Below are 27,288 nucleotides of genomic sequence, written 5' to 3'. Positions count from 1 at the left end.
CGACGCCAATTCTTAGATGTAGGCACTTACATCTGGGTGTGGCACGAGCCTCAGGCCCTTACTCAAGCAGCCTTTGGCCCGTCCCCATCCCTCAGCAACCAGGAAGAAGGAGAACTGGGGCCATTCCTTTCCCCTCTGCCAGGCACAGAGGCACATGTGGTGGTCTCAGTTACAGACAGCGTTTTAATCCGCTCGCACGGAGGTACAATGAGTTGCTGGTGTGCACCACCAGGTTTTGCATGCACGGTCCGTGACTTTCCCTTCTCTCAAGAGGGCAGCTGGAAAAGCTGAGTGTACACTTGGCTTTGGCACAAAACTAACCAGGAGAGCGTCAGCTCTCTGCCCACTCGCAGGCACCCCGGGAGCTTCTTTCCCAGGGCTGTGCAGAACTCCCATTCCCAAATGCCACCCCGAAGCGAGGGAGACGCAAATGACCGCATCATCGCCCGCTGGTCCTTTGCTCATCTGCCCGTGGCTGACGCAGCTGGGGAAGGCTCGGCCAACATGCTGCTTGAAGCGTGGCCGATAATCCTGATGATACACAAGGAGGCACCGAAGTCCATTTGCAGGGAACCAGGCAGAACAAAGCACGTGTCTTCTGTCGGCACTTGGGCGGTTTTCTCTTGTGGCTACCCCAACAGCTTCTTCTCTAATAACTGCTTCACCAGAACAGGATTGGAGCGTCCTTGTGTTTCTCTCTGTACCAGGCCAATTAACTTATTTAGAACTTTTCGATTTCCTGCTTTTATCGCCCTAACCTTTAAAGAAAAAAAACCAAAAACAAGGGACACCACTGTTACAGTAAACCCAGACATTTTCACCCCAGCCAAGGCATGATGAGTATTTTTGTCCTTCGGACCATTGCGGTAGAATTCTATATTTTAGGCTGTTATTTATAAGAACTGCCCTCAGCTTTGTAATAAGCTCCTGGTCCCATGAGACAAAGCAAGTCCCTACAGCAGCAGGGCCTTACAACTAATAGACAGAGCTGGTCTTATTGAAAAAGTCAGGAAACACTTTTGGATTTTAACAGCGACTGCAACTTCCTGGAGAAGAGCCAGAAAAATGAGACTTCTTTTTGCTAATAGGGTCTACCTTTTTACTCAATATACTGTTCAGTTATAACAAGTAATTTGCATCAAATCACAATCTATTTGGTAATATTTGTGAGGGCCTTCAAGTGCAGACGTAGGTGTTTTTGTAACAGCATGTCAGTTCCTTTTAGCAAGGAATCCTTTGCAACACAGTAATTAATTAACCGATCAGAAATGCAACCTCCTATCAGAGGGTGAGTGTTTGATGCACAATCACCTGCAAAATGTATTTAAAAGCTAAGTAAAGACACTGAAAAAGGCACTGGAAATTTAACTTTTGGGTATTCCTAAAGGAGATGCCACCACTGAAAGACAAGTGTTGGGCCATCACCCTGTCCTTGGCAACACACGAAAGCTTCAGCTAAGCAGGATGTCGTATGTACAGGGAAGGACTGCGAACGTATGAACAACCCCTGTGCCAATACCAAGCACAAATGCAAATATTGCTACTCATTTCGGTATCTGAATTACTGGCAGTCTAAAATCTCTGTAAGGTCACAGGGAGGAAAGGACTCTAGTCCTGAGCTCTGCAAACCACCTATGTGGGGCAGAGCGCAGTACCGCCCAGACACTGCATTTTCCTAAAGCGCTCCGTGTTGGGCCTGAGCAACTGTAAGTTAGTTCATTTTAAAGAAAGTTACTACCAAAAAGCAGGGCATACTTTTCTTCCCCGCCGTCAAGGACTCAGCTAATGCTATTTCATAAGGCAAGTTCCCACAGCAATCTGAAGCGGTGAATTACGGGCCTGCGAGGCAGCTCTTGCCTTGGCAAAAGATCGCCTGGAAGGAGGAGGGAAGTGAGGCCATTCTGCTGTGTTTGGCTCGACTGAAACAGTGGAAAGCAGAGAGGAATTACATTCTTGGGGAAAGCATTAGTATTGAAATGGGAGCGCAGTTATGGACCTTCGGCTTCTGCACTTCCCAATCAGTTCTAATGTTCTTTCTATCCACACTTGTGCTTCCGTACCAGCCTGAAAATACAGCAGCGCTTTTATCAGGCTCTGCAAATGAGTCAGTCTGATGGAGGTCATGCCGACCTACTGCAAGCTCATTTTCTTTATCAAAAGCTCTTGCAGAGCTGTTAGCGTCCCCCAATGAGATCGGGGGCAGGTGGTATTGTTCTCAAAAGATGTTAATGTTTTCTTCCAAATGGCAAATGTATCTAGACAATGTTTATGCTAGAAGTAAGCTACTCACTTCTGCTTTTACATTTTCGCTCCAGAGAACACATAAGCACTTGTTTTCATTTTGCTTTTTATAAAGCAGATTTTAGACTCTGTCAAGATCCCTTCCCACTCCTCCCCTTCATGATCAACAAGGGTTTTTCTTCCCCCTTTTTCCCAGCTCAGACCTTTTCAGACCGACGAGCCACACACCGAGGCTGCTGCGTGTCCTTCCAAGGAGCTGGGGAAGAGCCAAATCCCATCTTTCCTACTGCAGCATTTGCGCTGCTGCCACAGCCCAGCAGAACAGCGAAGCGGACAGCGGCTCTGGAGCCACCACTGTCGCTGCCGCGGGGGTCTGGCTCCTCCCCACCCCACAGACACTGGCAGGCAGGAGAACCAGCCAGACTCAGCTCTTTGGCAGCGGAGGGAGACAGGGACGTGGCAAGTAAAATTTTTGCCTTGCCAGCTCTGATACAGTCTCCAATTCCATAACTAATATATGCCTCGCTGGCAGGTAGCTTAAATCTCCAGCTTCAGGAGAGTTTAACAGCGTTGCCCTAATATCTCAACAGATGACATAAAAATCGGAGTTACGTGGCGGGGCGCCCAGGTCAGGCTAATGGCAGTATAGCTGAAGAGGGACTTGGCCCCGCAGTTTTGCTTTCCTGCATTAAATTCTCATGTTCTCTCAGAATGACTTAGCGCATTAGCCAGACCCGTAATTTCTTCTGCTGATCATTTTGTGTAAGCTTCAATTTAAACAAACAAACAAACAAACAAACAAACCTCAGGAAAGTAAGAAAGGAGAAGAAAAGCCTGATAATATCTCAGCAGCGGCTTTAATGCTCCTGTACTGGCTCTGGAGCTCAAATGCCAATCAAAATGAAAAAAATGAAGAGGCCATTTCAACCTCCTTTTTTAGTGCCACAGACTGCCATAGTGCACAAGCTTCCCAGCACCATCGTAATCACCTCATTTTCTTGTCCATCAATCACCGCCTGGCAGATCTGCTCAAGCTCTTTTTGATCCTGTATCAGTTCAAGTTTCTTTTCTTTAACAATTTCAAGAGGAGTCTTCCCTTCTCCCTTCCACAATTCCGCAAGCACCTGAAAATCACAATGAGCAGCGAAGGTCAGTGTCTTGACTTACCAATGTTGTTTACGTGCAGTATTTCAGTTACGGAGAAGTAAGTAGAAGCCAGATTTCAGTCAAAGCAAGAGCAGACTGTCTAAATGTGACCGAACCCAAGACCTAATCCTGTGCCTCGCTGAAAGGGCTCTTGTACCCCCCCCTCCTCTTCTGCATCCTGAAACAACAGACGTTCTCACTTACTGCAGGAGTACCGGCTAACGGTTCGCAACCGGTGCTCCAGGCGCTGCCTGCTACCACCACTGCTCACACAGAAGTTTGCTGAGCGCAGCCCCCGCCACCCGGAGCCGCCGCTCCCTCGCTGGGAGAGGGGGGCACCGTGGCAGAGGCTGTCACTGACTGCAAGGCCATTCCTCCGGCAGTACTCGTGCTCATCTCACATTATTCACGAGAGCTGCCCGAGAGCAGGAAGAAAATGCATTTCCATGAGCAATGTCTCTGCCCGGGAACTGACGATTAGCTGGCTGTTGTACCGAGTCCAGTCCCAGGTAACTCATTCCATTACCGCGCCCCTTCAGCAAGCTGTAATGAGGACACATATGACAAAGCAGAAGAAAAATAGTGCCCAGCGGAACGAACGCAGCAGCTCCGGCCCACCCATGCATCACCTCCAAGTGCTGGAATGCTGGGCGAACCCAGGCCTCCAGGATAATCACTTGTTAATGCTAGTGTGTTTTCCTGCGCTGTAGCAGGGCTATTGCCCTGGAATAAACTTAAGAGAAGAGAACATTTATAAAAAAACAATTTCCTTGGGCAGTCATCTTCTGTATTCCCTTTGCTCTTATTTCAGAGCTGTGGGAGGAGAGAAAGAAAACCCTTATTAAAACAACTGCTTGTGCTCCATCCTGAGCTGAAGGTATAATGGTATGTTTGGGCCATTGCTGTGCACCAATATGGAAACGAATGGCACGTCAACATTTCTGCCTTAAATACTCACCTTGGGATGAGGAAGAGGCTTGGAATGGGGAGATGAGAAGGGGCATTCAAACTGCATGTTAAATAATGAGCAGGGCAGCAAGACAACTTAGGAAAAACAAAGCATGTGGGACAGCATCTTAACCACCCTGGCAGTTTTCTTCAGCGTGAGGAATTTTCTGGTGCAAAAGACCAGAAGTTGAACAATTCTGTAGCCCCAACAGGTATTTAAGAACCACGCATTGACATAATTCCTGCAAGAAGAGATTTGTTTGCCAGCGGTACCCCAAAGCTTTTTATGGGATCTTATCGCTCAGCAGGAGACCTTGAGAGAAGGCAACAACATGCAGCTGTATTGTGGCAGCTACAGCTTGTTTTGTCCCCTGTAAGAAGGCTAAAGGCAGATCACAATATTAAAGTTACTGATAAGCAGCCAGAGGGACAACCGCTATAAGTGAAGCTTTCAGGTGTTTATATCTAAGTAAATCAGGGCAGTATATGATGTCTTCTACAAGATCTTCATTCTAGTGCAGTACTTAAAAAAATCACTGTGCCAGTGCTACCTGGAATGCCCCTACAAAGAAATACATCCAACAGAGATTCAACCCGTCTGCAGCCGCTTGCCTTTCTACCTGTTGCACTCCATCGCCACCCGAGGCAGCCCCCTCCCGCTCCATCCCCGAGGGACCCGGCAGGAAGCCTTCTGTCCTCGAGGCCTCCCGAGGCACCGGCACGGTACATCACCCCTCAGAGGGGACCTTGTCCGCTTGGCATAGCACAGCCCATAGCAAAACACCCTGGAGAGTCCGAAGTGCTGCACAAATCAGGGGCTGGACAATGCATAAGCCGTACCGCTCTCCTGGAAGAAGGCAGATGTGATTTTTAGGACTGGTATGTATTCAAGCAGGATGCCACGGGCTGCAGGAGGGGAAAATCTGCAACAAACAAAATCTCTGCAGCCGACCATAGCAGAGTTACCCAGGAGCAACTCGTACATCAGGCTGACTTAGATCAGGGGCAGGACAGCTTGACAGTTAGGGATCCAGCTCTGATTCCCTGCTACTCCTATGCCAAACGTCTCCTGGCACTGAGAAAAGCCTGCCCATTAGAAACCTTGAAGGCACCAGATTTTCGCCGTGACATCTGCATCATGTGTACTTTTCAATTTGGTAACAAGCATCTCCACTTCGCTAGTAGAGCAACAATGTTATCAAGGCCTTTGCTTGTTTACAGGTATGTAGGAAAGCAGAAAGAGATGTGGCCAAGCCCTGTCAAAGATGCAGTTTTAAAAATGTGTTTCTCCACTTGGCAAGGAGTACAAATCTAAAGAAAGCAGTTTAAAAAATGATTTCAACTCATTTACACAAACTGCCTGCACCAGAACAGGAGGATCGAATTATGAAGTCTCCACAGCCAAAACGAGCATCTCAGGCCTCATTTCCATTACTGAAATCTCAGTAGTTTCTACTATTGATTCTTGCCTGAGCGTGATTAGATTTTAATGATGTTCTGCAGTCTCTACCTACACAGGCATAGCAGCAAACCATTGGTCAAGATGAATTAATCAGGACTTACATATCCGGCTGCCACGGGCATCATATCAAACATTTTGCAACTGGTGAATGTGCCAGCTGACTGCTGTGCCTGAGAACGCTCCAACTGGAAACCCTATCTGCAGTGATTTGCTGCCAAGGGTGGGAGGGAAGCAGCAGGCAGTACCACTCCAGTCAGTCCTCTGGGCGTCTCTCCTTCCCAGTGACGGAAACCTCCATGTCTGGCAGCTGTCCCTCAGCCCCTGACAAAAGTGAGGGGCAGGCTGGGTCCAGTCCTCCAGATGGTACAGCCGTAATTGTCAAAGCAGATGGTTCTGTTTAGGCGTGCGTACCGTCCTCATTTCACTGCTACCTACTTTAAAGCAGGGGTGCCAAGCGGGCCTGTTGAAGTTGTTCCTCTGTGGGTGACCAAACAAGCCCCGGGGTGCGCTCTGCTCCGTACCCTGCTACAGATCCCCGACGAACGCGTGCCCAGGGTGTCTGCGCAGGGTTGCTCCAGCTTGGCTCTCAGCAGCAGGGCCACGTCTCTGCTTCCCTGGCCCAGGAACCAGCCTCCTCCCACAACGCCGTAACGCAAAGGCAGGACCCTCACGCCAGAGGCGTGCTCACTGCCAGCCCTGCCAACGAGGACCGAGGCCCCATCTCAGGCACACTCCCCACAGACTGGTTTCAGCCTGGGGTGAGCAGCACCGGCACCTCCCACCGCGGGATTCAAAACGGTGCCTCTGGGGTGGGCCGCAGCACGTGCCCATGCAGGTCCCCTGATCCAGGACAAGCTCACCCCACAGCCCTGCACAGCTGGAAGAGGCTTCAGAGACCCTGGAGTAGGATGCTGTATTTGATGGCAAGTTGGGTGTGAGCCCTGTCATTACCTAACTGGTAATTATGTAAGCACACGGTGCCCTTCCCCTGGCATGTGCATCCTACCATACAATGTTCTGTGTCTACACAGAGCTCACAGCTTTTATCTGCCTGTGTTTTAGTGCCTCACATGGTAGAGACCGAACACAAAACCTCTTCAAAAATTTAAACTGGTAACAGCTTCCTGCAGCGAGCGCGTATGTGTATACACATCTGCGTGCTCACCCCTTCGAACCTTTCCATCCTTTCTCGTTGGAGCTGTCTCTACCAACACAGTTCATTCTCCACCCCAAAGTGCTGCAATTCATCTGCTCTTGTGTATATATAGCCCTCTCTGCCCTCGGGCCATCCAGTATCTTTGCCTACTGCTGAGAATTGTTATAAACATTTGTTATTCTTCCGACATCCAGGCAACCAAAATACTTTTCTAAATGTGGCAAGGTTTCTGCAGTTTGATAGCATCACTCAGTGATGGCAAACAGTACTGTCATTTCTCTGTGTCAAATTTCAGAACACCGAGGACAACACGCACGTTACAAGTTGGTAATTAAACAAGAAAAAGGCCTCTGAAATTCTTGACATTTCATAACCCGTCAGAAGTGCCGGCACACAAATACATCACAAGGCAAGAAACTCCCGCAGAAGAGCATTAGTACCCTGCCTCTACCTCCACAAGGAAGCCCAGAGGTAAGGCTGGAGTTCTGAAGCTTCCCTTTCAAATGCAGACACCAAAAACTGATGGGTGTGCCATAACCCCGCAGGCACAGAACCGCTCCGCATTCCAATGCTTTTCCTATTAATACTTTATCTCCTTTTTGAAGCTTTTACTTTTCCAATCCAAAATTTCCCAATGCACATGCCTGAAGTCAGGCACTTAAATCCGTATTTATGACGCCTGTCATATGCAGCCGGCTACGCGCAGAAGCAGACCAACAACAAGACCAACTTAATTAAGAATCACAAGCATTTCCAAAAAAAGAAAACAACAAACCAGGAAGTTTAAGGGTCTCCAAGTAGGGTAAAGAGTCACATTTGCAACAGTCACGCTTGGTTTATAAACATGCAAAAAAAAAAAAAAAAGTTAACCGACTTCAGTACTGTTCCAAAGTTGTACTTGGATTAAATCAGTATGTGCTAGAGAGATGGAAACTCACCCTGTGTACTTCAGAGTGTTAAAAGCTTGAAAGGAGACAAGGCAAGCTAAATAACTTCATTAACAGTTTCACTGATGAACACCTGAGAAAAAGCAGTCATGTAATGTACTTATCTAGAGCATAATTATTAATCTGTGAAGACAATGTGTTGCACATAAATGAGCCAGCAACAATTTAAGGTGAACAACAGATTATTCCCTATCACAAAAAACCGCCAAATTTTGTCTATAGACACAGCAGTCACCATACCCATCATAAGCAGTTCACAATTTCAGATACAAATCATCAAGAGATGATTTTTCAGACTGTCCTAAGCAAGATGATATTTATAAAGAGGGAGAAACCAGCTTTACCATCCATACTTGCTTGAAAGGTCTACGACAGCACTTACTCAAAGAAGCAAGGATAAAAGAAAGGCCAGACCTCTCCCCTTTTGACTCGGGGTACGCCAAAGCAGAACTGTTTTTGTGACTACACTCAGGTGAATTATATCCTTTTCCACATGCTAATGCTTGGGAACGCAGACCTTACAGTCCCTTGGTACCTAGTAACTGATACTCCCAGTTTATCTGTGAGTCAAGGATTAGCTCCCACTGACCTTTCACTCACGACTGACTCACACTGTGAAACTGAGATCTAGTGTCTGTTCAGAAGCAGGATTTATTTAATTGACTTCAGTTCACATTGCTTAAATCTACTATTTAGCTTGTGCCCCCTTCTGACACCGACTATGCAGATGTATCTGTAAGGTTATATACACACGAGGCATGTTCATCTATTGTATGTATATAATATAGATTTATCCTTCATCAACACTCCAAACAAACCCGATGTCCCGGTACGCACTGATTATACAACCGCTACGCAAATGGAGGAAGCAGCCGCAGATTCAAAGTGCAGTAAAATCAAAAAGGTACTTACCTGCTTTGCTGCTGTAGAAGAAATTTCCTTTTTTTCCAGAAGGTTCAGAAGGTCAGCCAGGAGAAAAGAACTGACCGGGCTAGGGAAAAAGGGGGCAGAAGTTACCTCCGAGAATAAGGTAAAGTAATATATCAAGGCTACCATTGCTTGCCCGAAGATCGCACAGTTTAGCAAGACAAGCTAGCATTTTTCCTCGTGATACACCCTATTCAACTTTGGAATTGACAGCCTGACTACGCCTTACCATTGTCACACTCCAAAGAAGGAAGAATGATTACTACTCTTAACTACATGGCCCTCTTCTCTGCAAGGTGTTGGGTTAACTTCATTCAGCACGACAGCGTCAAGGCCTGCATAGTACTGCCCAGCGTAAGGAACTTCACAGGCAGTAACTAAAGCTGAAGAGAGCAACAGAATGGCAGGATGCTACTCATTGTACATGAAAAAAGGATTGCTTTTGTTTCACCACTGTAGTAATCAGGACGCCTGACCTTTCCTTTACTGTAAGGGAATGTTGTTTCAAATAACCGAGCAGGTCCTTTAGAATCCAGCCGATCACTTTCTTTGGCTTCATTTGGGTCTGTTTTACCACGTTTTCAAAGAATTCTGTTAATCCATCTTCATTCTGTTTAAGAAAAGTTAAATGCATCAAAAAGATACCGGAGTGCAACCATGATTAATTACACAATTACATTCAGAGTATAAATACCCAATCCTCAAGTAAACTTGGTTTTGTGAATTCACTGCCAAGTCACAAGACTTTGGAGTAATTTTATTAATGTAACAGCAACCGAACTATGTTATGTCAGGAACAGGTACCTGCAGCTTATCTGCCAGCCTCGCTGTTTCAATGGAACTTCCAATAAATGAGCAATACTTTTTTCTCTTGTAACTCCTCCCTAAAATTAGCATTTGGGGAGAAGCTTTCTCATCTTCCCACACGTTTTAAGTACGTATAATGCTAGAAAATATACTGCTGCCATGCCACCTTTTACCAAGAAGAGATTTTTCCTGAAACTGTCTACAGGTATTTCACTCTTCATCTTGCAATCACTTGTATTTATTTTGGACTGAAGGACTAAGTGTAGCTTGCATTCACCCTTCAATGATAGGAAGGTTATACTGTGAGAAGCAGGGTTTATTTTTCTAGCTTTTCCAGAGAAGCCATGTAAGCTTCTCCACAGCACCCTAAATGCTCAGAAGATGTGACAGTAGGGGATTCAATTTATAGGCGAAGTGAAATCTGAGATTGTTTTTAGAAGAACAGATACTGCACAGTCTGTTGAATGCTGTGCTCTTTGTCATCAAGGCATTGATGGATCTTTAACTGCAGCACAGAACTCACTAGGTTTGCGGAGGGCTGAACAGACATTAAGTGGCAGCTCCTACCTTTTCAAGGAGGAATCCAAACCCAGCATGCCACTGGACTTCTGCAGTGTATAGCATAAACGCACGGGAGGACAAGCCCGCTCTCAGAAGTTGAGAGGAAGCAGTTTAGAGACAGCCAAGGAGCTATTCTAAGTATGCTGTCATCACAGCAAAAAACATTTTCCAAGCAGATACTGACTGCAGCCAGACCTCTGACAGTTCTAAGCAAAAAGAGTGCAGGTACACACTAAACCAAAGCCTGACTTTTCCAGTCTAACACATCCCATCAAAACAGTCTTATTTGCCCTTGTTTTTGAAGGCAATTTATCACCATGGCAATACAGAATTTTAGACTTTCCTCCTCAAAACTTTCACAACACCAACTTCCAACAGCTCTAGATACCGCATTTTTCATTAGTAACGATGTACGGCTTTTGAGAAGACTGCAGACTACTGCTCTCTGTTCTGTGAAACAGAACCAAATGTACTTAGATTAATGGCTGATGTGCTGTAAAACTGGTGGGACAAAAATCAGACCCGTCCCCTTTACCTTGAGACCGTGAAACCAAGTTCTCGGCCTAGGAAAGCCACTGAGGTCTTTTGTGAACCAAGGTAAACCTTGTAACTCCCCCTAGTTATCTAATACATACAGCCCTTCTTCCCCAGTGTTCTTAGAGATCTAACTAGCAGTTACTTTGTAATCAAATTATGTAAAGTCTAAGGCTAAATAGACTAGAGAAACAAATTTGGCCTAAAAACAACAGTAAAGGAATCACATGATTACCAAAGTACAGTAAACTTGATTAAAAACTGTGTGTGTGTTAAGTGCAATTACTAAAATGGTGCATTACTAAATACTATACTCTTTCTAATTCACCTCAGGATTCAATAGCACAAACAAACACTGATTATTTAAACAGCGGGTTCCCTTCCACAAAAACACCTGTCCAATTTACGTAGGAAAAAGCGAGCACGTATAAAAGCTGGTTTCTTTACACACACTGCAGAAGGTTTTACAAACACTCCGGGCAGAGTAGGTCTAGCTACAACATTATGCACATGAAAACAATGTCTGTGGATGCCACATGTCTGAACGTAGGCTACACAGCTCAGGCGCAGCGTGTCCAACACTTTCCCTGTGTGTAGGCTGGAGAGCGTATCTCCAGCAGCGGGCACTTTCAGATTTCTGGATACCAACAGCCCCGCTGGAGCTACAGCTCTGACCCCGCTGCCAGACCTTTGAAAAATCAAGGACAAACACACCCAGCCTTCACATTTTAAGCAGATGATTCCCAGGCAGCAAGATCAGAAAAAGCTCAGGAATACTCAGACAGGTAGACGCTACCAGGTACCAAACCCCATACTTGCTACTTGTGCACAGAAAACCAGACACACTCCCCAAAATTCCTTTGCATTTCATGTTAGGTTCTTTAAGTGCCTGTCATTTTCTGTAGCCAAAGCATGGGAAAACCCAGCAATACTAGACTGAACCGAGTAAGGCAGAATGTCAAAACATCAAAATGACTAACAGAAATGAAACATTTTCCTTATTTTCTTGCCATATTAGAAAAATGCAGGCATAACTCGATTAGCTTCAATTTCTAGGCACTGTACTACTTGAACTTGACTTTAATTTGTTCTGCATTTTGGTCAACTTTCTTCATGCCAAATTCATTCCAACTACCAACACCCCTGTCCCTTGTGACAGATCTGAGCTGAAAACCACCGCACACCCGAGCACGCGGGTTTACAGGAATGCTAACCGACTGTTCTCACTTCATTCTGAATAACCTATTTTGATCTTCATAGAAGGAAACCAAGAAATGTGCAATTGCAGCGCCATGTTTATGATCCAGGCCCACTCGGTGCTCCCATGACACACCGAATATGCTGTAACTTACTAGAATCTCACTGGCACAAAATGTGGCATACCAGTATTTCAACCAGATGCAAATTTCTTAAACAGAGTTTAAAATGATCATTTACTAGTACTGAGATGTCAAACAAACTAGTGGTGGAGTGATTTCAGATGCTTTTTAAACAAGTTTAAAACAATACATTATTTTACAGATTACCATGGGTACAATCTCTGGGGACATTGGGTCTGTAACACAAACTTATGCTTCTAAAGACCAAGAATGTTTCCCAAAGAACTGAAGAAGAAAAGTACATCAGTGTTCACAAATAAAATGGCATTTTCTTCTTTCTTCTTCCCATTTTCACCATCACAGTTCCCACAATGTTCCTCCAACTGTGAGGTAAGAACTGCTGCAAAAATGTGCAAGATTGTCAGTGGAAAAAAAACCAGAAAATCTAGCCTATTAAAGCAGACGAGCAGAGCAGTCAAAGAAAGTTCAAACTTTTTCCCTCAGCCTCTTATAAAATGATTTAAGTTCTAAAAATAAGCATAAATTCACCTGCACCCAAACGTGCATGAGGACAGCATGTCAAACAAAATGGTGAAAACCAACTTCTACAGCATCCAACTTCTGACTGTTCGAAGGATTCGCCCACGTAATTGTTCCACCAAAGCAGTAAGCCAAAGCCCAAGCAGAACAGCCACTTTTATCTGAGTAAGCAGGGGAACAGTAAAGGCACAGGAAGACTTGGAATTCAGGAGAAAGGAAGTGATCAGGCTGTATTTTTTTAATGCTGTACTGGGACGACTCATCTATTTCTGGCTGGACCTCCCCGGACTTCAGCGTGCTTTTTGAGAACAAAACGTCACATTAGTGCCTATGCCAATAGATCCTCTTTTTTTAACTCAATAGGAAGCAAGACAAAAATATTCTAACACCATAAGTAGTCAGAGACCCTTCTTGACCGAAGGTATGCCAGCCTACCAGGTTACAGAGCAAAGTAGAAATTGCATAAAGAAATTGAGTACCCAAACACCATGGAGTCTATGTGGCTCAAAGAATTGTATCTTTACGAATAAGAATGGTTCTGCGTGAAGAAAATCAGAAGCTTTGTTTATTTTTGCAATTTATACAAAACTGTCAAAAACGTAGCAGTTTACACTTAAGAAATTCCAGATATAAAGACATTAATAGGTACTGCTCTCCTTCCATTTCAGTATGTCTTGTAATCAGGCAAAGCAGCAGTTTCAGGCTCTCAGTGCTGCAGCACATACAGGCAGCTATTGTATATGCGAACAAAGCTCACGAAGCAAGCTCGGAAACTAACCTGCATGCTGAGGTACGGGACTGTTTTACTGTAACTTTGGCACATAATGTTTTCTCTTAACAAGTTGGCGCAGAACAGAGATTTTGCATTTTAGAGTCATCCCTCTACCTCTGCCATTTATTTAATGAGCACTCCTGGGTGCTCTAACTTGAAAGAATGCTCATTAGCTTTGTGCATCTGGCCCTATCAGCAATCTTCTGCAACTTCTGATGTAAGCTTAACACAGCAACGGACATACTGTCTTCAGATGAATTAAGGTTAACTGGTCTCCCAGTGAACAGGCAAGCAACTTTTACGGAGAGTATACATGCTGACATTCTAATGCACAATAAAAGAAGACCTGCAATGAAGAACACGTTCACTTCATGCATTCAAATGGATGCATTATCTTATTACAAGCTGAATCCCAAATTTCAGCTTGGAGCTCGTTAGTTGTCTTGCGTGTTGCAAAAAGGAAAAAAAAAAAGTTGAAAGGGAAAAAGCAAAGGCAACAGTGGGTTTCAGAGAACAGGTGGAAAGACAGGGCAGTTGATGAGGCAAATACAGAGGGCTAGTTGATACAGACAACAGAAACCATCAATACCAGCAAAACTGAAACGCAGAAGTGGGCTGATGCCAAGTGAAAGGAGCGGGTGTACTGGGTCTGGCTGGGATGGAGTTTATTTTCTTAAGAGCAGCCCATAGGGTGCTGAGTTTTGGGTCTGTAACTAAAGCAGCGCTGACAACACACCAGTGTTGGGGCTGCTGCTGAGCAGGACTTTCTCTTTTTCCCTCTCTGCCCCCCCACAGCGAGTGGGCCGAGGGTAGGGATGAACTTGGGTGGGGACACCACCTGGACAGCTAACCCAAACTGACCAAGGGAATATTCCACACCATGTAACACCCTGCTCAACAAGGAAAACTGAGGGAAGGGGACGTTGGGGGAGGTAGTCATGGTCATTGGTCAGAGACTGGCTGCACATCAGTCTACTTGTGTGAAGTGGTGAGTGACTGCATTTGCATCACTTTTAGGCTTTTCCTTTCCTCTTTCCTTCACTTATTTAGGCGTCTTTATCTCAAATCATGAGTCTTCTCACTTTTGCTCTTCCTATCCTCTTCCCTGTCCCACTGGCAGAAGAAATGAGCAAGCAGCTGTGGTGCTTAGCAGCTGGCCAGGGTCAACCCTCCACAGAGAGGGAGAAGAAGAAAAAAATAAAAAAGTCAGAGAAAAGGGTTCAGGACCTATCTACCCTTCTGAGCTCTGTTTATTTTAATACACGAGAAATGTGTCGATGTGAAAAAAACCCGCATGCACAGACAGGAATGCTGGCTGTGAAATCACATTTTGCAGCTTACACAATGAAATGGAAAGGTAAGAACTGACACCTCTTGATGCTGTCACTGCAGCCTCAGGACTTTGATAAGACTTATGACTCACCTGCCCACCAAACAGTAAAAGATCTGCAACTCACTAAAATGGCACACCACCACAAAAGCAGTTTTCCTACCAGCTTTCTTCAGAAGAACGAATCATTTTTTTCTGTAGAATCAGCTTCTCTACAAGTGTGTTAAATTACAGACACACAAAAGAGGGATATTAGGTAGCTGTGTGCACTGCTCTCCCTCCATTTATAATCAAAGGAAAGGAACTCCTCCAGAGGACAACTGAAAATACTTATGGTTCTGCTCTGAATCTTACTCTGAAGAAGTCCTTTTCCTTCTGTCTCCACTAATCACAGGGGATCCAAAGCAGGACACTGTCCCAGCTCAGCTGGCTATGCGAAGTTTAATCTTGGGTGGGTATACTAACGCCCACACAGAGTTATCACTGGCAAACAGAGATGATGCAGCTTGTATTTAAGAAGTTCAAAGTCCTTTGGAATAATTTTGGAATTACAAGATTTTGCTGTCACTTCCTCATTTATATTCATATTGGCCACATCCTTTTCTTTCTCATCCCCGCTTCTGAATCTATCCCTGGTAAACTGCAATGTGAGATCAAAGTTGATGCTGTACAGCCACTTGGTGTATTTACCTAAGAATAAGTGTGGGTTTTTTTCAAAATAACGTAGAAGCTGGATCAACAGGCACGTGAAGCTGAAAGATTTAAACTTCGGGTTTTGCTTCTGCAGCCAGGAAAACAGGTCTATTAATTTGCTAAATACTGCCAACGTGCCCAGTCTTGTACCGGGCCCAAAGACAAGAAAGGCAAGCCCTTGCAGACAAGGGTTTCTCAGCAGGAGGTCGTACATTTGTTGCAGTCAGTCACAGGTGCATCCATGCGTGGACAGACAAGATCAATATTAAATAACAGTTATTTGACTGCACCTTGCATGAGAAACACTTCCAGGTGCACTGTGTGTGGTTTCTTTTCGCCACCACTCTATGTATACGGCTCCAGGGTACAAAGTATGCATTGGACGTGTTTCCAAATAAAAAATATCCATGACAACGGACAGCTGGTTAATATGACATTTGTAAATCTTCTCAAAAAAACGTGCAACTTTGAAGTTTCTAGGCTTATTTTAGCACTTGATCAATAGACCTACCAATAAGGTGAAGCTGTGTTCAGGCAGAATCCCATACCGTTCAACGAGCTTTGCTCTCTTCACACTGGGGAGGTCAGGAAGTCTCTCATGAATCCAGTCAATATTTACCACTTGCTGATGGTTCATATTAGCTGGCAAAGATTTTGCCTCATACAGAATCAGTGGAGGAAGATTTGGCTCTGGCATGAACCTAGTAAAAATGAAGAAAAACTCCTTCATAATCATTTTCAGTCAGAAGCTAAACAACAAGGAATAAAATTCGTACCACAAGTTTACACTTACCTGGAAGTTGTATTATTATTTCAGCTAAACAAAAGACTAAAAATTCATGACTTTGTATAGCACTGCTGCAAAGCCTCTGCTTTCTTTGAGTATTTGCCACTGATTGTCAAAGAGTTGATGATAGAAACAGAGTAATTAACACTTCTGCACCCAAAATGATAATAAAACAACACCATAAAAACCATAAGAACAGGTATGGAAACAACCCACTCTTTTTGGCATCAAGCATCAATTGCGGATCTGGACAGAAACAGGAGCGGACTGGCAGGGAAAAACCTGGATTGACAGCCAAGTGCCAAGAGTGATCTGAGCAGGTTGTAACCTTTTCCAGACTAACTTCAAAAATCTTGATGAAATCTCATGCTGTGCTAAAAGCAAAGTTACTGTGCTCGGCAGGGAGCTAGCGCAGAACAAAAGGCTCCCTTAAAGAGAAGGCCAATTCAAACCACTCGAATAACTGCGATTGAAGCAGAAACCTCACTCTTACATGATCAAATGAGAGGTTCAAAAATACCAGAATAAAGGACATTGGGCACCCTCTACATTTACTATAACAATTTCTATTTCAAAACTGCCTAAACATAGATTTTAAGTTTGTGTATAATGTACAGCAGGAAGTTACAAAAAAACTGTAAAAGTGTAATACTGACCATAATTTTAGTAATAGCAATAATCTTTCTCATCTTTATTTGAAATATCTTAGACTCAGCAGTTTTGCCGAGGTTTTCATGAATTTTCTATCGCATTTGTTCGAATTTGTCTTGTTAAGTAAGCCTCACACCAGCCCCTACCATAGTAAGGAATTCACAAAATGATCACTGCCTTTTCTGCTGCATTTCTACAAACAACAATTTGAAAAGCAGCTTTAAATTTAAAGTCTGTGGGATGTTTTCAAAATTTTTGCTCTGCTCTAGCAAGATCAGTGGTAGAATATGTGTAGATCTAACAGGAACGCAGATACGGCAAAGCTAAGAGGCTCTGAAAGTTCTCCTGCAGAACTACAATTCTCCAGCTGGGAAGGGAACTCTGGGAGTAACAGGAAGACTGTCTCTGGGATGCAAAGCTAGGGAGCTACGGGGAGGATCAGTGCGAAGATGGCCCCTAACCAGGGGAGGAGGCAGGTGTGCACAGAGCAGGAGAAGGGGTGCCCAGAGCACCCGGCCGTCACTGAGCTGCATCACCTTTCCCCACCCCATCCAGACACCCCAGTGACCACCTCCTCTGCTCGGGCACTAAGCAGCTGTGTTGCTGCTTTGCAGCGTTGCCCCAGCACTTGTTCCCAGCAGCACCGCTTCCCAACAGGACCCATGCCTTGTCCCCTCGCCCTCTGGCTATTCATCGCTTGATGGCCATCATCTCACACTAGCGGAAGCAAGAAGTACTTAGCAAGGTAACATCTTCACTAGGTCTGCAGAGATCTTAAGGTAGAAACCTGCCTAGGAATGCTGACACCTTTCAATAGTAGCCAGGATTTTCAAACAGTGGCTGTGATCTAGTTGGGCTTTTGCCTCTCTAATTTTCCCTCTGCATGAGCTAACAAGCTCCCTATACTCTTCTTGAGTTTCCTGCCCCTTCTTCCAAGAGTGGTAATCTACGATCACAGAACTGAAGCATGGAGAGGCAGGGCCTGCTATCTGAGTAACATTTCCCTCGGTATTTACTTAAAGCGGGAACAACGCTTAACTGAATATTCTTATGGTTTATGTCAGGCATTAAGAACACACTAGTACTGGCCACAAAGTAAACCTTTCACTACCCACTTTGAGCAAAGGAACTCCAGCTTAGTTTTTAGGAAAGGTCTGTGGGTTTTAGCAGAGATAAGACACAGTTCTAGATCTGAACTGCTCAGACTAGCACTGATTTTGATAGGTGTCTACCCCTTCCAGTGGAAGGTAAACTTCCAATACATACTCATTATGATGATTAACTTTATACGCTCATTATACTGACTACACTTAAGAAATTAAATAAATTCTCAGTTCTTGAAATGTTAACATTATTTAAAATAAATAAATAAATACCGATAATCCTGTTTTCCTTCTTTGTCTCTCATTGGTATAGTGCACCTGAAATAAAAACAAACCAAGCAAGATGTGGTAAGTGGTACACCACAGAATTAGTTTTATGGCAAAAATACAAAACAAAAACTTGGCTTCATGAGGATCAGGAGAGCTTCTTAAGGCTGCTTCAAAGCATGTGCATATGTAAGAGGGCAGTCATTTTCACATAGTCACTGCTTGACGCAGTGCACAATCTGTTGTGAAAAAGCCGTGACTTTAAGAATAAATCGCTACATGTGAGGGGTCTATGCTTGTGAACACTAGCTTTAGAAGCTGAGCAATACGATCTTACCTCTCCTGATCACGTCACTAAGTATCCCTGGCACTCTAAAACTGCTATTCCTGGTGTTCCTCCAAAATAAAAACTCACCCAAGCTTGGAATCAAAGGCTCTTGTTTCATTCAGAATTGTTCCTCCATTTTCAAGTTCTTCAATTTGCCTCTGTATTTCATAGTCTGACAGAAACAAAAGAAAAAAGAATAAGCTTGTTATACTGCACCATTAGCTCCTGTACACTCCACTATTTCATTCTTCACTGCTATGCAATAATGGAATAGTTTGTTGTTTTAACCCTAATGAAACAAACAGCAGTAGTTACAGGTAGACTTATCAGTCACTCTCTCTCCAGCACTATTTCTTTCTTTGTGTGTTTTCCTCATCTTTCATTGCCTTTAAACAGAAAATATTTTCTCCCAGGCACTGCAGCCAAGCCATAAGTTCCTAGGGACCTTCTTATCAACCAGGTGCGTTTTCTTTTGGAGATGTAATGATCACCCTTTGTTGCTCACACCCAAGCTGTATAACTTCATACACACCACCTACCGTACTCAGTGGAAAGCAATCATCTACATTAGAGGCCACAACTACTGTTAACATATTTCAGTATGGCATGGGATCATCTGCTTTATTCTTCTTGCAGGCAGAGGGTTACCTCTGCAAGAACACTGCAGACTAACATGGCCGCTATCCCCATGGTACCCTGCACAAAAATTTATTCTGTCAGGGAGCAGCAAGAGCGAGGCTGCTCCATAAGGGAGGACAAGCCAGGAGCCGAGGGTCACCCCAGCACAAGAGTGCCCTTATTGCCTGGTGCACTCCCATGGGCCTGAACAGCCCGGGCAGGGGGGCATGTGCTATTAGCAGGGTCCACTGAAAGACTCAGTCAAGGTGCAGGGACGAGTTGGGTCCAGGGTTGATCCAGAAGCAGCAGGAGGCAAGTCCAGAGACAGGCCTGGGAACAAGACTACAGAACAGGTCCGAGGTCCATCAGGAGACAGGACTGAAAACTGGCAGACCTGTGATGTAGCCCGGGCAAAGTCTGAAGGCCCCAGCCTGAGCTTAAATGGGTCTTCTGGACCCATGGGCAAGGTGCATGGATGGGACATCCAGACGAAGCTACTCAGGACATTTAAGGCCAATTACTACACTCAGGAGCCTGATATATTTCATGTCATAGAACCATAGAATGCATTGGGCTGGAAGGGATCCCCAAAGATCATCAAGTCCAACCCCCCTGCAGTAAGCAGGGACATCTTTAGCTAGATCAGGTTGCCCAGAGCCCCATCAAGCCTGATCTTGAATGTCTCCAGGGAGGGGGCCTCTACCACCTCTCTGAGCAAACTGTTCCAGTGCTTTACCACCCTTAGAAATAGGCGAGGACAGACTACATAAAATATCTACAATGCTCCCGTAATGAAGCAACCATCATTTACCTACTGCCTTTGCCAGGAATCGTATGCTATTGATATTCTTCACTTCAGTCCTCACTCCGTAAGGCTCTCCAGGGTGATGCACAGAAATATTGGCATCCACTCTCAGCTGACCCTCTGAAAAAGAAAACTTCATCAACAGAATAGCCTGCCCCGTAAACTAGAGTAAAAACCTTGTCATGCACTAATAAACTGCATGTTACGTGCAGAGCATTAGCAGCAGACTTCCATATGTTCAGAAAGCAGTAACAACTACCTCATCACAGTGTTCTGTTTGTGATTCCATCTCAAGACTCTGCCTCCAATCATTCAAAGTTTTCTGAGAATACTACTTTTTTTTAAAAAAAAAAATTACTGCTCATAATTCTTCTCAGAGAAAACTGCATGGTGCAGTGCAGCACAGATTCTCTAAGCCACGTTGTGAAAAAAGCTTCTGATTCACAGCTCCTAAATAAAGGGCAGAATTAGACAAGCCATTTGAAGTGGTGGATCGTGAGCTTCTATTCCTCTAAAAACAGCGCAAAAAATACCTTTTGGAATTACAGTTTGATGGATATATACTACCCTAGCATAGAACACAAGAACTTACAGTTATGTTGAACAGATTTACTAAGGTGTTCTTGGAAATTTACAGCTCAAGGACAAAATGTGAGAAGTAGTGGATTTTTTTTTGTAATTTTCTTCCTCTCCTTCAAGAAACTGCCATCTCCACCGCCCGCCCTGGCCAAATTTCTCTGGCTGCCAAAACCTGAAACTGAATACAAAGTTTTATACAAAAGCATCCTGCACTTCCAGTCCAAAACGGAACCATGTCCTTCAAGATCTTTAATGACCCAACCACAAGTAACTCATAATCTTTCTAAGTTTTTTCCTTCTAAAGACATCCCCTTCTGAGAAGAAAAGGCTTGCCACAGTTATTCAACTGGTGGGAATAAACAAACAGGAGAGGTTACACTAAAAGGAAACATAATTTTTCCCATATTGCACAGTGAACATCTGTAGCCTTCCTCTTTGGGTTTGGTGGTTTGTTGTTTGGTTTTTTTTTTGTTGTTGTTGTTTTTGTTTGTTTGGTTTATTTTAATTTCTAATAGAGATAAAAAGAAACAAACACTGTTTAGATACAGTAGCATTATTAAAGAGAGTGCAAAGTAGCTCAGAGTTAAACCTGTGAAGACCTCTACAGCTTCAGAACCCATTTTGGTCAATAGATGTAAACTGACTAGAGGCCTCAGCACACTTTGTAAGAGCAGGCTGGACGATAGCGCGCTACTTTCCTCTGTCTTCACAGAGTCTTGCCAGACATGCAAACAAAGGACAAAGTGCTGGAATGACCCAACATCTCTTTCAAGAGAAGTTGTTTTGCATGTGCCCCCTCTTTGGGGTGAAATGAGTACCTGTTCCAAAAGAGGAATAGTCGACCTGCCCTTGCTTCATTTGGAGACCTGACCTGCTTCTACTTGGGTGTAGGTGTCAATGTGACAGGACAATGAAGTTAGTCAGGCATAAGTGAAAGGAGAGCCAGGCCCCAAATGTTCTTAAAAAAAGCTTTTTTCCTTTAAGCCCACTTTAATCCCAGCTTCTTTTCCTTTCACTTTGCAATGAATTCATCTTTTCATCTGTTTGTTGTTAATGAAACAACACCTGATAAAACCAGGCACTTGTCTTCACTGAACACACAAGTAGAACGAAGGTAAAATATGAGAACGTAGAGCTCTTATTTGAAAGAAAGTAATTATGAGGAGGGAAACCCACAGTAGAAAGCCTATAAAAACATCACCCTGGAAAAAAAAAAATCCAAATACTTTTAAAATCAATTATACTAGAGGAAAAATATTCCCAACATTGGAATTCTCTAAAGTCAGAAATCTCACTGCAATAAAAGATACCATAATGCAATTCCAATGGCAATCTTAGGGCCAAATTTGGTAGTGATAAACAATGGTACACATGTACGTCTACAAAGGCCTCTGAAGAGGTATGCCAACTGGCTGATTTGTATTAACAACTGTGCCCCACTTGATTTTATAATGCTAGTGTGAGAAAAGATTCAGAGACATATTTCATGTCTAGCAATTATTATTTCCCCCAACATTAAATCAGATTTGTATCGTTAGCCCACATTGATTGGATCCCATTTATTGGGTGATACATGGACCACTCTGACTCAGTTTTCTAGGAGATACATCTACTTACACTATGGACTGAATTTGTTGCCAGAACAGTGAGGCCAACTGTCACAGGCAAAAATACAGCTTACATTGTGAACACTAACAGGCAGCTGAATATTGGGTAGAAGTGTGGAGGAGATGAATGCCCAACTGTACTTTTGAACTCTCAAGCAGAAGCCTGCTATTTGCTAGCTGTAACCATGGGCTGGTTGTAAATTTTGATAACACTAGGACTGAGCAATAATGGCCTGACCTCAATCCTCCAATTAATAGAAAGACATGAGAGAGGATCACAAGTTAGAAGGCTGATCACACACTGTGCTTCTGCACATCACCTGTTGCGAAAATGGGGGCCTTAAGGTTCCAGAAAGAGAGCTGGTTCCAAAAGCAGGGGTTCCCTAAAAGAGTAAGTGGTCTCAGAAAGACAGTAGTGATCTTGGCTAGGGAGATCCTGGAGGTGGGGGAGGATCAGAGATGCATGGAGACAAATGCCAAGGGATGCCTAGGGACCTCGGCCTCTAACACCTGAGACCGGTACCTGCAAGCCTCCTGCACAGCACAAACCAACACAATTTGCTGGCCCACCTCCCCAGGCCAGCAGTGATCTCCCTAGTGGGAAGAGAAATTCAGACCTAGTGAATATAATGCTGGAGGGGAGGGAGAGACAGAGCAAGCGTGTGAAATGATCAAGTAGGGCAAAAAACACAGTCTCATTGATTCTTAAATTAATTCCAGCACCTATGTCTGCTATGTGCTGTCGTTTACTCCATCTCACCCATGACACCAGCACAAGTCTACTGCCTACACCCATTTTATGACTAGCTGAAATGTGACACAGAACTTACAAGATGACCCATGCTCCTGCTACTTTGTCCCTTAACTTCCATATTCTATAACTAATCCTCACTACAGATCTGTGCCGCAGTGCTGTGGTAAGCAAGATGAGGACAGGCAGGGAGAAACGCCACAAAAACCCTGGGGACACTCCTTCCTGCCTAGGTTTATCCCGTAAATTTACTGTGTGAGGCAATGTAAAATCTCGCACTGCAAAGCTCTGCAGACAAAGGCAAGCCTATAAGGACACCTGAAGCACAGCAGGCATTAGGACAGGCTCTGAGGATTGTAAAAACAACAGCTAGAAAAGGCTATGCATTACAGGCAACCACAGAACAAAATAACCAGAAGTTGCAAAACTCCTGCAAATACAGAGAATTACTGGTGATGAGGGAACGTGCCCTTCCCCCTTTTGTACCTGCCATGACTGCCTGGCTGCTCCCAAGTGTTTGAAGAATGAGCTGAAGCTCTCTGACTGCTGCAGCTGCTTCTTCCCCACAGCTCATATCAGGCTCCATGACAACCTCCATAAGGCCAACTCCTATCAGGGGAAGAGACAGGAGATTTTCAACAACAGCTTTTGATCTTGGCATATTAAGAGTGCAACTGGCTAAACACATGAAAGACTTGGGCTTTTTTTGAAAAACAAACAAACAAACAAAAAACAACAACAAAAAAAACAAACCCAAATAAACCCCCATGTATTATTTAGTAACTGTCACTATGGGCCTAGCTGCAGATTGCTATAAAAACTTTTCCTCTTATTTTTTTTAAAGGAACAGACAAACCACAGACAATCCTCCACCCTTTGATGACAAAGATCAGAAGGACACATTCCTCTTCTGCCTTTCTCTATGAAAACTCCCATTTAAAGCCAATCTGATTCTAGATTCAAATTTATTTATCTTACACTAATTTTGGAACAGACAGAAGTGTAAGCAGATGTAATCTAGTTATTAGCTTCAGAACCCAGCTTTCAAAGACCATGAGCAGGCACAGCCCTTAACTTCAATGGACACAGGAGCACTGTGTCCCAGTTCGGCTAGGCCATCCAGGTTGCTGCCCATGTTGTGTGCTAATTTTATTCACTTCATTCACAATTTCATTGTTTAAAGAGAAAAATCTCCATTATTTCAAAGCTGATAATTAAACGAAATGTCTGACTCATGCACTGACAAATTCCAACAGCTGCTTCTCCCATCCACAACCTGATTCACCATGTCTATGATTTATCTTTTTTTTTAACAACAATGCATATACAGTGGCAAGAGCTTAAATAGCTGAGTGGCTGTATGTGACCGACACGTGATTTTGAGCAAACTGGAGCCAACAGATTTCTAACATGCTATTGCCAATTGCCATCAACCTACAGCAATGGGAAAGGTCCACTGGCCATCAAAAAATTCCAGTATCCCCCTGCTTCAAATGTAATAGCCATTTTGATGAATTTTTATTTCCAAAGAGAGACACATCAGGCTGTTTCCTTTTTTCACCTGTTCCCTGTCACCACCATCTTTAAAGACTCATCTTACACCGAAAGGAGGAGAAAACCAGGAAAATAATCCAAGCTTACCTGCCCTATTCAAGTCAACAAGAGTCTGGCTCCTTGTGTCATCATGGAGACTCTTTCCACTGTCTTGCTCCAACTGAATTTGTTTAATCCTCACAGTTTTGGTCACCATCTGGCTCATCTTGTTGTCTACGCAGAGACTGTATGACAGACTTCCGTTTACCGCAATAGGAACTCTTTGTTGAGTGATTTGATAGCCAGCCTGTGAACAAAATTAGCTTTATACTCAAATAAAACATTCACTTTTCAGAAAGCAGCAGCATGCCAAGTGCAAATATTATAGACTAAGAACAAAACTAAAAATGCAACATCTTCCACAGTGACCTATATAAAAGGACAGAACACATGCACATGTAAATTCAGAAGTTATTTTGCTTAGCTGGAAAGGAAGCAAACTAGAAGGTAGCTTGAATTCCACATAATTGTGAGAAGCTGGAGGTCTGGAAAACGTAAGAGCACTCCTTAATACAGGCATACTAACACAGAAATAATCAATAATCAACTGCACAACCACTTGCCAAGGATGACATAAATTTCACTGATCCTGCCTTGGGGCAGGAAATGTACTAGAAGAGGTTCTTCCATGCCTGTGGTCCCATGATCATGTTAAATCTTGTCTGAAGCCAGTTACCATACCTCCATTCCCAAGCTGCGACTATCACTCATCCTCCCATCAGGCTGAATATCCCTCTCTGCCTGTTCAGAACTTTAGTCATTAGAGGGGAGGAGAGGGAGGGGGAAGGTGGGGGTGGAAATCAAGAAAATGAGAAAGCTCAATCTCATTAATGTAGCAATCTAAAAGATAGACACTGCAACCCCATATAAGGCACACAGCTGATAAATGCCACCTCATGCCTGGGACTCCACTCCAAGGGGAAACTGCTAGCCAGAAAAGGGGCTGGCAGTGACAAAGTATTGGAGTGACTGCAACGACGTAAAAATACATAAGTGAATCAATTACTCTGTTGAGGTAGGGTCCCCATCTCTTCCTCCTTCCCTAGCCTGCTCATGGCCCCAGTGGTGAGAATCAAAAACAGAAGCCTGCCAGATGTTAATGAATTGGGAGGAGCATCTGCATATTTTGCAGGGAGGATGAGCTTACTCTAAAATGTAGAGATGGTGACAGTGCATTGGAATGGAGCACAATGGTCTGGCCCTATGAACAGCTCAATTTATATATGCAATAAAGTGCATGACCTTCTAGCCATAATCACTGTAAGAAAAAATAAAATAACTGACTCTATGCAGCCTATGCTAATCACACAGCTCTTCCCATCTCCTAAAACTTCTCATAAAAATGATTTTTTTAAAGCATGAAATAGTGAGTGACAATAAATAACAGGGATCCCATTTCCCATCCAAAGCCCAATTTTCAGGAGTAACAATAATCCTATTGTCAAATGACCCTAAGAGCTGGATTTATTTTATCTCTTCTATACAGCTCATTAGCCTAAACTCTGCATCTTATTACAGGGTTCCTGACTAGACTGTTTCACTATGAAATGCAGGTCAGGCAGTTTATTGCCAGTGTTTAAACTGCAGAAGTCAGCCAGTAGAAAGCCAGAATTACGTGTTTCAAGCTCATAAAATGTGTCAGCATCCCCTTAACCAAATTTCCATGCTTATCTGCCCAGAGGATCCTGTCTGCAGACAACAGCAGCCTACTTGGTGCTTTACACACCTTCTTCCACCTCACACTTCTCTAAACACATGGATGCGGTTTCTGTCCTATGACAACACTCTTTATCGTCATTCTATCTTCTATGCAGTAGACTGATAGCAGCAGACATCACAAGAACATGAGAGATTGCTTCCAGTTTGACAGCAGAAGCACCAAAGGTGGCTTGCAAACAAGTCTGTGATGTTTTTGGCATTTCTTTATGATGTGTAAAGGAATTCTGAAAGTCATGTTTCCTTCCTGCTATTTCACTTTCTTCTGCTTCAGGTCTGGAAACAGGCTTTAAGATAGTTTTACAACCTAAAAAAAAAGTTTTGGCAATTCAAACTGGTAAGTTTGTGTTTCACATTCCCAGTAGCTCACTACAGAGCACCCAACAAAAGGGCATCTTAATGGCTCACAAACACTAGCAAAATTATCCCCAGAAACCAAATCAGTAATTACATCAGCTTCGCAGAAGAACCACAAGTCCCTAGCCTAGAAGAAAACAGAACAGAAATCTCTTCTGAGACCCAGGTCTCCAGTGGACAACTATAACATAATTCTCTTTCTAAGGTGGGAAGCAATTGTATTTGTGTATGTTTTGTGTAACTTCAAAACATTTCCAATGCCTGAACAAATCAGTGGGAAAGAAAGTAGTTTGGTTAACAATACAGCACCTCTACATACTCATTTGGGACCCAAGAAATCTCCCACTCTGCTCCTCTGGGTGTCCAGGACACCCCACCTAAAGAGAGGATAAGCTAACATGCCTGATCTTCCCCAGATAAAATAGAAGCAGATTTTTTTCTTTTAATGCAGTCATCAGACCTTCACCCCAAGCCCAGAGGAAGTAAAACTCATGTCCTCCCTTTGACAGGTTAGTGTTGAACTGAACATTCAGTACAAATAATCTAACAGGAAAAAAACGCTTAAAATGAAAAAGGTTTAATTTCATTAAAATAGAAAAAAAGGCTCAAACACTGCTGAATCCTGTTGCAATGACAGAAGTGAGAATCTTGAATGATTTCAATATTTCTACACCCATACCAAGTGTGGCAAAATGCCTTTGACTTCCAGTGATACCTTCTACCAAATATGAAAGCTACCAACA

At 43.7% G+C, this 27,288-nt stretch overlaps 1 protein-coding gene across 1 annotated transcript in view; it reads right to left on the bottom strand.

Moving 5' to 3' along the window:
* Window positions 1-481: 481 nt before the first annotated feature.
* The window catches only part of GATB (glutamyl-tRNA amidotransferase subunit B), a 43,067-nt gene continuing 16,260 nt past the window's right edge, over window positions 482-27,288 (bottom strand). The window contains exons 4-13 of the mRNA XM_086464320.1: window positions 24,521-24,719; window positions 23,366-23,488; window positions 19,949-20,062; window positions 18,607-18,691; window positions 18,198-18,242; window positions 15,895-16,084; window positions 9,304-9,437; window positions 8,813-8,891; window positions 3,231-3,365; window positions 482-758 (exon numbers count right to left, since the gene is read on the bottom strand). Of these exons, the coding sequence (XP_086320446.1) occupies window positions 630-758; window positions 3,231-3,365; window positions 8,813-8,891; window positions 9,304-9,437; window positions 15,895-16,084; window positions 18,198-18,242; window positions 18,607-18,691; window positions 19,949-20,062; window positions 23,366-23,488; window positions 24,521-24,719 (1,233 nt within the window). The 3' untranslated portion in view covers window positions 482-629. The remainder of the gene's footprint in view (window positions 759-3,230; window positions 3,366-8,812; window positions 8,892-9,303; window positions 9,438-15,894; window positions 16,085-18,197; window positions 18,243-18,606; window positions 18,692-19,948; window positions 20,063-23,365; window positions 23,489-24,520; window positions 24,720-27,288) is intronic.

The sequence above is a fragment of the Leptosomus discolor genome, chromosome 4 (assembly GCF_034619465.1).
Source record: "Leptosomus discolor isolate bLepDis1 chromosome 4, bLepDis1.hap2, whole genome shotgun sequence".
In the NCBI taxonomy this organism is placed as follows: domain Eukaryota; kingdom Metazoa; phylum Chordata; class Aves; order Leptosomiformes; family Leptosomidae; genus Leptosomus; species Leptosomus discolor.
The sequence above is the reverse complement of the archived record's forward strand: the minus strand, read 5'-3'. Positions and strand labels throughout refer to the sequence as shown.